Below are 13,684 nucleotides of genomic sequence, written 5' to 3' on the forward strand. Positions count from 1 at the left end.
GTTCATTTGACGAATGATTCTCGTCATTAAGCACGTCAATAGTAATATCTTAACCATCAGTGCAACATGATTAAGAAATTAACAAATGTTCAAACTTGTACAACATGGATCCATTCGGCAATATACACGAAATTGTGAAAATGTAAGTCCGCGGTCGATAAACTCGTACGTTGACAAAGGACAAGGGACATCACTCTAATTTTTGAAATTTAGTACAAATATTTCACAGTATGCCGAAACTGGAGACACGTTCAGCTGCTTGGACGAGTCTCTGTACTTCTCCTTTCCTTTCCTTCTCCAATAACTCCTAGCGCGCTGAATATTCTCCACGCTGATTGTGCAGATAAAGTCCAACACCCTAATTCAATTTTATTGCTGATGTGGATCCCTAACAACATCCACGGTGCAATGTCACAATTTCGGTTTCAGATCAGGACAGAGATCTGAATATAGAGGTCTGACGACAAGTGCCCATTAGACACTTATGTGCTATTTGTGTATGTAATTTAAAAAGCTATTATAACGACTATTATATACATCATAACACAGGCAAATATCGAATAAGAACAAATCACTTTTATAGAAAATAATAAATCAATCAATACGCTAAATGAAAATTAATTGACTGTAGAGAAAAGTTTCACTACGAATGAAAAGAAATTTCTCTGATACGAAACTTGCGAACTGAACATATTCAGGTAGAGGCTATATAATATCTACAACTGTTCGAGCCTGTGCTGTACATCTTGTGGATTATCGATGGACGTCCGACAACCTGAATTCTTGTAACACTAGGAAGTTGACACCATTAGGATAAATAATACAGTCTATCTAAACACTCGGTGACACTACAAGAGATCCGTGGCGAGCGAACAAATAGTACATTAGAAATCTGTTTTATTATCTTTTTATCAATAATATTTATGTTTATTAGAAAACACATCGTTTCATTTAAATATTTGTTTTTAACGTTTACACTCATATATATATATACATATACATTTGTAGTCTCTGAAAAAAATCGTACAAAATCTCAATAAATTACAATAACAAGAAACCGGAATATTTTAAGTTAATGAAATTTAAATATCTCTGAAGAACGTGTTCGAATGTAATGTTGTTCTACAGGAAGTAAATGGCCATGCATTTACATCATCTTAACCTTTACCCTTATAAATCGATGAAACGAGAGCACAATATATATGTAGACAAAACAAACAAACAAGCAAAACCCGAAACATGGGGTTTGGATTATGATTATGTTGACATTTCGGTAATTTATTTTTTTTTTCTTGAAAAGTAAACTTCTTTTGCTTCGTCTACAACACCATGAAGGATCTGCAATATCTAATATGTTATATCATGGAATTATTTCCTTAACAAGCATTGTTTTACATCCTTATTGTACAGAAATTCCACATGTCGTTTCATGAGGGTACAAAGACATATCACACCTACTTTAGATATTGTTTAATTCATTCTGACTAATGCGTACTAACACCAGCTATATATTTCCTGTGATTATGTTTAACATTTGTTGCAAAACACGACATTAATCCTTTCTTGTACGCTATATTTCTTTAGAGTTAAGGTATTTACTTGAATATCATACATAAACATACTTTCCTACTTCCATTTGCTTTCTAACTTGACTTATATATATGACTGTAAAGCGTATAACATATTCCTCATGAACAAATGAATTGCTGTTCATAAGATTATGTCATTCGAGTGTTTTGGGTTTTTTTTTAATATGGCTGGCGTAAATTCCTGTATAGCTAAGGTCATTCAAGCTGTTACACCCTTCAATAGCCGATTTAGATTTAAGCTCCAACGGCATATAATGGGCGTAACATTATTCTTCCATTCGTAGGTGATTAAACAAAACGATTTTTTATTTGTTGAGCCTTGGAGAATCTTTGCGTGCTCAATTCAAATTCAAATTCGGTCATTAATGTGCTATCATAAAAAGAATTGTAGGAATATGAGGAATATATTGTGTGTTATAAATGAAGTGCCAATATTTCTTGAAGTATTTTGTATAATATTAATAAATCATCTTAGTCATGTCATTAACATAAATATATTATCATTGTTAACTAGACCAAAAGGTCCTTTATAACAGAGGAAGATAATAGTAAAACTACATTGTCGAACAGAATATGTATTGATTAAGTGGAATTCATTAAATTTGCAATATATGTCGTATGACATAGATTTGCTGTGTGTAATCTTGTGGAAGATTGATCCTCGAAACCTTTTGTATTTATATGAGATTTTATTTTATAGCAGAAGATTATTAATATATCATTACAAGACACGGAAAATAGGATAATAATGTACCGTTTTCTAATTAGACATCTTAATTAAAAGGACATAAAAAGAAAATTATATACTTTGATTTTGGAGACACAGAATTAATACTAATATGAAGTGTTTAAGTCATCAATAATACTCAATCAAATATAGTAGTAATATATGTGCAATGGAAGAAGAAATACACATAACCATTTAAAACATGTACGTAAATGTTAAAACAAGTTTATCACGCACAATTTCGAAAAATATTTTTTTAGGTACTTTTGTTTTTGTTTATAATTTATTGATTGTTAGGTCTTGCAGATTATCATTCCCAATGTCAAATTAATCTTAAGAAAATTTAACAGTCTTCATTAGTTTTAGTTAGTACAAATATTTAAGTACAGACTCAAATAATGGATATGATGACAGCAATGTTCTTCATGTTTTATATAAGGGTTCATGGTAATAAAGCCTACACGATATTGCTGATCGCCTTCTCCAGTTCCTTTTCTTCGTCCAAATATACGATGTTGAATAGCGTATGTCTAGCTGTGCATCATTCAACATTCTGATTGTTAAAAATAGTATGTCGAGCTGAACAATATTCAAATTCTCAATATTCAATGTCAGTCAGGTAGGATAGACTTTCTTTTAACATCTGTCGGGAAACCCTACATTAACCCTAGTCAGCGGTCAAATTATAAATGATTTTTTATCCATTAATTTTAATACGCATTGCGAAAGGTAATAGACATCCATTCAAAACCCATCTTAAGTTATTTCTGAAAACTTAAATTAAATTAAAACATTCTAGACTCTTGTTGTATCCTCGTGAAACGCACACAGAGAATTACTAATAGTCTGGATTAACATCGGATAACGAAAATGTTAAAAGGGGAGCAACTCTAATGTAAATAATGAGGATTTTGAAGCATTTATCATCACACATCTTAGATTATTGTAAAAGACCAATTAAATTCTAATAAAAATTTCTTTCAAATTAGCAAGAACATTCGTAATGATAGCGCTCGTCGCCAAGGCAACGTCTTGAGGAAAAAAGAATCACGCAGACCAAACATTTGAAAAAGTCACCCAACCAATCAAACGGTCAAAAGCAAAGTCACATGACAACAATATTACAATTCGAAAATCGTCAATAAACTAGAGATCTATTCATGTCACCAATGACAGACAATCATAGAAATCATTGTAGATATTGTAATAAGAAGAATCCGGTCACATAGAACACCGTGTACCATCTCCATGGTGACTTAAATGTAAATAACACATTACCCAAAATATCTATGAAGTAGAGGTGGGTTGGAAACGTAGAAATCAATATTATCTTTTTCATTCATCAAACACTCATACTATATAATACTAAGTTTTCAAAAAGGATTACAAATATTTGTCTTTTATCCAAAATCCCATTCACATTTCACGACATAATTGAGAAGGCACTAGTATTCTTTACTCTTTACATGTACTGCTGTCAGTGGTTGTCCAAGAACAGGCGAGGCTACAGATTCGGACAGATGACTTTGTTTCCAGGATTACATGTACCTCCAAGAACATCAATTTGTCACTCATTATCGAACACCAATGTCTATGGTTCACCTGAATGTCTTTCAGGTTTTCGCAATGGCCCTGATGCAGGTTCATAAACCTTCATGTACAATCTTCCAATGCCTACAGTCTCAAACAAGTTACCTGATGCCCGTTGATGTCTGTGATGCCCTCCCGTCCAAACTTACTATTTGATATATACCCCTCATGCGACTATAGACCTTTATAGCAGAACGCGTGTTTGCAGTATAATTTTTCCAGTACTGTTGTAGACTAGAGAAGATAAAATATTTTATTCTTCCTCTTGTCCATTGAAGGAGAGCAGTATTTGAACAGGTTCAATTAAAGTAAATCAATTAAACACACATATATATATAGATACTCTTTATGTTTTTATTCTATACTGTTAATATAAAATATATATGAAAATCTGTATCAACATGGTAACGAAAATATATGTACAAAGGATAAAATATAATGTATTAAGATCAACATATTAAGTGATGACTTCAGTCTTAAAATTTAAATCCATTAAGTAAACATATGTATTAGTACAAAAAAAAACGTATATTATCTTGTTTTAAAATCAATCATTCCTATTGGTAAATTTTACCAGCCTAGTATGTTTCATTGATTTCTATTGGCTCGTACAACATATAAACCATCTATCTTTGATGATGTATTGAAAGCAGATTGGAATTAATCAATAAACAGTTAACAAAATATATGTATTCATGATGTGTAATAATAATAGCGAAATGACGAATTCCAGGAAAAACCTGATATCTAACTCCTGAATCTATACATGCAAATTGGATATCATAAAATATAGTTTAAGATGAGAAATTGTTTCTATACTACAATGCAGAAACTGTGTAAGTGCATAATTGATATCTTACTTAAAACATTTATGGTGTGTTGTGAATGGAGATGGAAAATACACAGTTAAACAACAGTAAAGTATGCGACAGACACTATATCATTTGACATCTAAGATCACAAAACCAAACAGGGATCAGTCACATTTTTCTATAATGATTTTTCGCTATACCTGAATTAATTGAAAATAGTCATCAAATGCTACAACCACTGACGCCAGAGTCAGCCACTGACGCAAGGTCCACCACTGACGCAAGGTCCACCACTGACGCCAGGGTCTGCCACTGACGCAAGGTCCACCACTGACGCAAGGTCCACCACTGACGCCAGGGTCTGCCACTGACGCAAGATCCACCACTGACGCAAGGTCCACCACTGACGCCAGGGTCTGCCACTGACGCCAGGATCTGCCACTGACGCAAGGTCCGCACTGACGGACGCTTTTATAGTATCAACTCACTGAAATGTCATAGTCTGGACATATTGTATGACATCCGACCCAGCCAAACAATAATGACAATTCAGTAACACAGTGATCAATGATCTACAATTAATGTAATGAAGCAATCAGATCTGACTTTTATGACCTTGATCACTCGACAAAGACACTGTGGTGACATAGTATACTTATTTTTAATGACCGCCCAAGTCCATAACACATCGATTAATAATAATATGACATGAAATTGTCTTTTTACGTCGAATGTGTGTCTAGTTCATTTCAAAGTTCTTGGAAAATATGTTGTCATAAATTTCAAGGGTTAAAAGTTTTTTAAAAAGGCATTTGATGTTATTTTGAGACTCCTAATTTAAAGTTACCTTTCCCTTCCTAGTCTCAAACCCCTCCCCTCAGTCATTAAGATGATCTTGAGATTTCAACTATCGCTAAATATCGCTATCAAGGCATATTGAGCAGATCATCTCCCAGGTTATAGTTAATATTTTTAAAAAGTCTCATTTTTGCGTTGTGGACACTATACAGGGAAACATGCTATCTACAGATGTACACGATAATATTTAATATTTTTCAGCGGAAACACTTTTACGTTCTTCAACAATGTGCATATTTGTAAATAAATCACTATAATAAAAATGAAAAAAATACCAAAAACAAATGTTAATAAGACCCTAAACCAAACTCCGAATAATGTCACGTTCTAAAAAGAGAGCCAGGTTTACAACACCGAACCCTCCAGGTAAACGTCAAAGTTATTTCATCTAAATACACAGTACTAAGTAATTAAGCTAATGAAAACTTTATCTTAAATCTGTCCATAAAGATATGTTCTCAGAGATACATATTACAAGATTCTTAAACGGTAAATTATGATTTTCCTGGTTATGTAAAATGGCCCACAATCTCTGTTCTATTCTGATGTTTTATAGGTACGATGACATAGCAAGGTTTCTGTGTAGTAATTTACCGGTCGTCTTTACTGATGTTTGGTCATCTTAGTGATGTAAATGTGCTATCCAATGTGTTCAATATTGAAATAACACATTTCTAAACTGTCCCCAAACCATTTTCAGTCTGATATACAATAACTGCTAATCATTAATTAGAACTCCTGCTGTTGAAGCGAAACTGTTTTGTTTCAATTGGTTTGGTATTACAAAGTGGCGTTCTTTACACAGAGCAGCATTATAAAAATCAATTGTTGCAATAAATTATTGCAATGTACATCAGAATAAATAATTGACACTAAATGATTTAACAAAAGTAATTGTATGTATCCCAGTGGGGAAATGGAGACAATAATGTATACTTATCTGTTATGTATTGTCTGTACGTGTTTAATGATTCACTTGTGTTGCCATCCAGAAGTTGCTGGGAGAAGACTTAAATAGGCAATGCCTGATGCCCTATCTCTTTGATCTTTTTGAGCAATAAAATTTGTTGAAATTGAAATAAGTGATGTAATATTCGAGAGTTATTATTTAGTGTTCTATTTTCGACAGTGGAATTGAACCGCGAAAGCAGATGATTGGGAATTTAATTTCGTCCAAATATATCTCCATTGTGTCAAGCTGTAGGCGAAAATCTTTTGAACCATCGGAGAAAAAAAAGGAATTTTATATTCATAGAGTGTTTCTGTAAGGCATTAAAATCTAAATTGAGTTTATTACAGAACATGAAAAACCTTTCTGGTATTCCCGTCAAAATTGTTCAGAAATTTGAAGGGAGCAAATGGTTCCATCATGTCGTGCATTTAGACACATTTTCGAAGTGGAATGTATGCTCATATCATGAAACACTTGGCAAACTTGTTTGCGCTTAGCTTAACAAAGGTACTTCCTCACCACGAAGATTATTCCAACGACTAATATGATTCCAACAATGGCAATAGCAATACCGACACCTATTCCTTCCCCAAATCCCAGTTCTGAAATAGATGGATCCATCATTAAGAACTGGCATTGCATGTAAACAAGTTTAGAAGCAAGACATAAATAAATCGATATAATCCTAAGAAAACTAAAAGGTCAACAAAGAAAAAAACTACGTTCCATATCAAATAATCAAAATATTTCAAAATACATACCCTTCTCGACAACCGTTTCTTCTTCCGCATTGAAATCGCCGCATACTGGAAAGTTATTAGGGATTTTTGGGTACATATTGGGAGATTCAATTATCACCATCCCCATACCGTTTGTATTGTGAAGGTCGATGTGACAGTGGAAGAACCAGGCACCTGGGTTGTCTGCCTTGAATCTGATGACGACGTAGCCGTGAGTAGGGACGATGACAGTATCTTTCTGTGCAGTATTTTCCAGCACTAGACCTGGAATATTACCACCATTCCAACTGGAATTTGCCCATACAGGGTTATTACAGTAACCTTTAGATCCTCGTGCACATGATATGTCAGGGGTTGAATCGACCAGGACGCCATTCGAATCGTACTGTCCGAACCCTATTTTCATTACGTAAAATGAATGTCCATGTAGATGTACCGGATGTGACCAACCTTTCCCGTTCCCGAGGTCAGTCAATATAAACTGGTACACTTTTCCATATTCTATCTCCTTTGTGTATGTACATCTACAAGTCGTGTCTTCGCAATCTTGATCACATGCAGTTATGCCATCATCTGGCTGTGAGTAAATAGGACCAACTGGAGGTACAAATTGGCGACCATTCACGGATCCTTCCATAAATCCACTTGGTCCCGGAAAAGCAAAATTAAAGAAGAACTCTTCATCTATATTCCTAACATCTTGTGGCCGAGAGTTGAAATCGTCTGTTCTAGCGTCATTATACGTCAAACAAATTTCACTTTCCCCTGCAGGTTGAAGATATGGGCAATTAAAAATAACACATTCGTTAGTCGAGGTACACTGTGGTTTGGTTCCCTTGGGCTGGTTTGGGTTCCTGGCGGTACCAATGTAATGAATTATGGCTTCCGCTACGTGGTATTCGCCTCTTTTTGCTATTTCACTTTCTACTTCTAGCGTCTGTGCAACCAGCAAGTAGTTAGCCATAGGCTGGTCTGTAAATAATACAAAGTCATATCTTTCTCCTGGATTGATGATGAATGACTCCACAACCATGGGTTTCAACGCAAATCCGTCGGAAGCAACAACAGTTATTTTGGGATGTCCTTCAACGTATACACGAAAAGGATATAGTGTAGCTGCACTGATCACTCTAAATGTGTAGTTTCTGTTTTGGGCCACGTCATATTCTGTCAGTGGCGCTCCGTTATGGGTTGTTGGGGTCTTGTAGTAACGACCTTTCCCATTTATCAGACCGGAATGGTATCTATATCTACTGTACATACCACCATCCACCGAGTACGTTGTGTTGTATGGTACTTTGTTCTCTTGATCATATATGCCATACAACATCCGCTGGTATAACGTGGATGCATCATCGTCGTGATTCCAGTCCTGCAACATGACAACATGTTCCTGTCTTGTTTCTGATGGAAGTTCTTTTTTTGGTTTAACGATGAGTGGTCCATACAAACCCATCGTTCTCTGATCACCTATGTGAGCATGGTAGAAGCTCGTGCCGTGTGGCTTTGCTGTGAATTTGTAGGTAAACTCCTGGCCATGTCCTAGCGGACACTGAGATACCATGGCAACGCCATCCGCATACGTTGATCCCTGTTGGTGCATACCATGCCAATGTACCGTAGTGCTATCTGTGTCCATCAAGTTTCGAACGTGGACAATCAAAGTTTGGTCTTCATACGCCTCGATCTTGGGACCAGGGAATCGCCGATTTATTGCAATAACTAATCGAGAGTTGTTACCATCAGCAGTCAAGATATACGGTATTTGGTCTGCCTTGATAATGGGACTCCCCGGTTTGTCATACTCGTAAAGCTGGCCTCCATTGGGAACCACCAGAGTCATCTCTTCTTCTATCATCATAGTAAGACGATGCTCAATCGTTAGGTAACATTCACAGACATCGTGATTTCTTCCACAAGTGTTATCACGGCATGGGTTTTCTCTTGTTAGAACCTGATCCCACGTACTACCACTGTTCTGTCCTACAGTCAATGTCGGCGCAAGAAAACATACTATGAAGACAACAGCAGCTACCTCCATCTGCAACAAAACAAAACCATGACTTCTCCCATGTACAAGCTTTACTGTCGACGAACGTACACTTTGTCATCTACATGTTTACATTTATCTCTTGCTGCTATATTTCAACACTTTAGGACCCTTAGCGGAAGAGACGAGTCCTAGAGGTGAACAACATATGTGTGATTCATGTTTAATCATTATTTGACTGTACCGTACCAAAAATAAGATGGAAAATAAAGACAAATTAACAGAATGTGAATTCAATCTCAAACTTAAACTATTGCTAAACATAATTGAACGGAGACTCCAGAAAACGTTTAAGGAGAATTGTACAAGAATGGTAAACGGCATCGTGTATCGACCACACCCACAATGTGACATGTTTTGAAAGTAATTCATGTGTTATTTACTATATGCGTGTCTGGATACATAATCTTTTATACAAAAAGGTTTTGTGATTGACAATACTAGTATTCATAGACATTAGATATTGTTCAGAAGTGAGGATGTTGCGATAATAAATAGTGTTCATAAGCAGTTCATTAGCTTGTAAATAAACAGTTAAGGAAGGTAGATGATTTAGATATGCCGCAATATATGTAAGATCTACGAGATATTTATACATAAAACATTTCGGTGAATTTTCCAATGAAGTCATAATTAATTGCTTTGCCTGATCTAATATTCTTTGATCAATCTGCAATAAGATTGAATTTGTTCGAGTGACACTATTAGGATTTATCCATGTCTCACTAAAGCCGACATTATCTAATTCTTCCTTAACAGAGTTGACCCAACTGAAAAATTTTCTGTTACACAGTTTTCACAAAAAATTGTATGATTTGGATACAATACAGTTATGAGAAAGTCTAATTTTAAACCAGTATTTTTTTCTATATTTTTTTTTCAAAACTTCCGAAGGAAACCGTCCCAATTAAGAATAAACGATACTGCTACACGCTGACTTCTTCACTTTTAACATCTTTAACAAAAATCCAGATGCACATGTTCCTAATCAGGCCCTTTACACGAACCCCAATGATTCGCGTGCATAATAAAGGATACTACCCACATAAGTATCAAATAAATTTAGCATGGTTTTTATATTAAGGCTTAAACAAGAGCACTTGGAAAGTAAACCAAACAAAGCTTTATGTCCTTGGACAGCCAGTTGCTTCTAGATACAAATTAATATTTATAGAATTGTTAGTAAAATACCTTAATATGATCAACACCAGAAATCATACAACTCTTGTAATACTGTTCCTCTTTACCATGTAATATTCCCCCTTTATGGAAAAATAATAATGTTAGTTTTATCTAGGTTTACAGACAGATTCCATTCATTACAATAGACATCTAGATTATCAAGCAAGACGACCTTCCGCAGATTCAGAAAATAAAACAAGGTCATCAGCATACAACAGTAGCTATAAGCTTAATTTTGTATCAGTTACAGATTAGACAAGCTGTATATAGTTTCCCTAGACACATATTTATACAATGTAACTTATAGTTATTATCAATGTATATCTATAACTAATACAGATGTATTGAATCGACCATCCTGTATTGTGTAGGTGACCTCGTTTAGCACATATATATGTGCCTGAGTGAAATAAAGGTATTTGATAACTTGAAATGACATAATAATGAATGACTTATTATAAATATACTACTAAGAGGTGTTACATGTAGTAATTTCTTGCTTTCATTATTGCTACAGTGTTTCAATTATTTAAGTAAAACACGAATTATCAAACGATACATTTTCCTTCCCAATGAAACATGATAAAACAGAGACATTTAGGCTTCAAATTTAACATGATAAACAGGCATTTTCCCCAGGGACATATTACGGAGGGTAGTAGATGTTTTTCTGGTATTAGGTTGTTGTTGAGCCGTGAAAATCGTCAATTAGCTGTTTACCTGTGCCCCGTTCAAAAGATATGCCGTCTTTGCATTCAACGGTCTGACAAGAGCCAATTTGGCGAACAGTGAAGAGGGAATATCATCTTCGTTACAGAAATAATATCAATGAATTGAAATGTCAAATCATAAAAATAGCATTGGTCTAACGGAAAATTGATGACATTATAGTGCCATAGTTTTATGAATTATTTTCTACGATATGGGATGATATGTCAGTTGTGAAAAGCTCAAACTCGCGTTTTGCTTTTAAAAGAATCTAAGTAAACAGAAAATATTTGTCACAAAAGTAAGCGAGATTAGTTTTAAGGTTGAGATTTCTACTATACCGTTTGTTTTTAAAAGATTTGTTTGGAGTTTTTTTTTAAGAAAAATGGAATATAAAGACAGCAACGCTTATTAACTATAATTGATACAGTATTTCGGATCAAAATATTCCATAATACAATCATTGTACAGATGATATCAATTTATACGTTATAATTAGTACGTTTCTAGATAATCATTATAATCAGATATCAAATTAGATACAGACATGCATTGTCTAGCATTTGAAATACCTAGGAAAAGTATGAATACGTTTCTGATTTTAACCTGACATAGTTGACTTTCAAGACTTGGTTAAAAAAATTGATTATGTTGTCGGGCTAGTATCGCATTGAGTTCATTGTATATCATTATATTGGCACGTCCTTTGAAATAACTGACCATATGCACTCATATGATAAAATCTGATTTTTTACTCAACAGATATTGTTGAACTAAATATTAAAAAAAATTATTTTTATAATCATCATTGAAGGTGGTTATTTTTCGTTTTGTGTTTTTGAGATATTTATGCTATCACGGATTCATATTCGATGAAAGCCCGACATGTTATATATCGTAATATTACGGACTAGTAGGTGTGCAACCTCTATGTAAGTATTTATTTATCTAACGGATTTTACGTCCACTATTACGGCCTTTCGGCCGTTCAGCGGACGAGAAACTATGTAGCCTACAAATTTATAAAACCATGACAGCACGGGTCTCCGAGTCCAAATCTGATAAAGTCACTCATCCATGAACTGATCTCATTCTACCTGTGCACTCACGCGTCTACGACTCTACTATCGCTAAGGGGACATAACCCATGGTATCCCGTAAAAAATTAATATAGTTGCAAATGAACCCAATACTTTCAAAATTTCGCCATATTTCAGCTTTTTTAGTGAAATTTTTGCTACATAATTTGTTATATTAAAAATAAATACCTCTCGATAGATTGGTTTTAATAGTTGCATTGAATTTTAAGTGAAATTGTGTACCATGTATGCAAATTAGTGTATATCCACACAGCCGATGTTGTGTACCCCATATAGCAAATACACAGACAGATGGATGGTGGGCGTTTCTCACTCCCAAAAGGAATCATTCAGCCAAATAATATCGCACCTTACAACAGTTTCGCCCTTATTACTCCCATCCGTAATATTTAAAGGCTAGATGTGTATTGACTCTTGTGATGTGTGGAATCATAATAGGACATAGCGAGTCAGACGATGAGGAACTAACCCATGAAAGAGAAGGTTATAGTTCACACCTGTACAGGGATTCTCAGTTCAGGATTAACTGGCACGTCCTTCGAAATAACTGACCATATGCACTCATATAATGGAATATGATGTTTTTATTCAACATATATTATTTAATTAAATTGTAACAGTATGATTTTTATAACAATAATTGAATGTAGTTAATTTTTGTTTGTGATTTTGAACTTGGATATTTATGCTATCTCGGATCTAAATTCAAAATGAGTCCGACTTGTACCGTATTATAACGCACTAACAGATGTGTAACATATATGTAGGCTACAACTGATACCTATATAACCATGAAACCACGGATCTACCGCGTTAAACGGTACTAACTAAGTTCGCATTGGTACAGAGCGTGATTTGTTAAAATCACTCATCCATGACTGGCCCTATTCTACATGTGGGCTCTCGTTCCTATGACGTAACCCATGGTATCCCGTAGAAATAGATGCATATGAGTGATCTCTACTCTCTATCCATTTATAGCAATATACATTCATAAGAAATCTCTTCTTTCTATCTATGTATATCTCTGTACAATGGTAAGTAATCTCTACTGTCTGTTTATGTATAACAATGTACAATGGTAAGTAATCTCTACTCTCTGTTTATGTATAACAATGTACATATGTAATCTCTACTCTCTGTGTCTGTATAACAATGTACATATGTAAGTCTCTACTGTCTGTTTATGTATAACAATGTACAATGGTAAGTAATCTCTACTCTCTGTTTATGTATAACAATGTACATATGTAATCTCTACTCTCTGTTTATGTATAACAATGTACATATGTAATCTCTACTGTCTCTTTATGTATAACAATGTACATATGTAATCTCTACTGTCTCTTTATGTATAACAATGTACATATGTAATC

The 13,684-nt window shown here is 34.5% G+C and overlaps 1 protein-coding gene across 1 annotated transcript; it reads right to left on the bottom strand.

Annotated features, from left to right (window-relative positions):
- Positions 1-7,026: 7,026 nt before the first annotated feature.
- On the bottom strand, positions 7,027-9,309 carry LOC132545853 (uncharacterized). The gene is made up of 2 exons (XM_060209524.1): positions 7,290-9,309; positions 7,027-7,130 (listed from the first exon to the last, which is right to left on the bottom strand). The coding sequence occupies exons 1-2, from the start codon at positions 9,307-9,309 to the stop codon at positions 7,027-7,029; spliced, it is 2,124 nt and encodes a 707-aa protein (XP_060065507.1).
- Positions 9,310-13,684: the final 4,375 nt, after the last annotated feature.

Source organism: Ylistrum balloti, unplaced genomic scaffold (assembly GCF_031769215.1).
Source record: "Ylistrum balloti isolate Yb309-2 unplaced genomic scaffold, AGI_CSIRO_Ybal_v1 Utg369858, whole genome shotgun sequence".
In the NCBI taxonomy this organism is placed as follows: domain Eukaryota; kingdom Metazoa; phylum Mollusca; class Bivalvia; order Pectinida; family Pectinidae; genus Ylistrum; species Ylistrum balloti.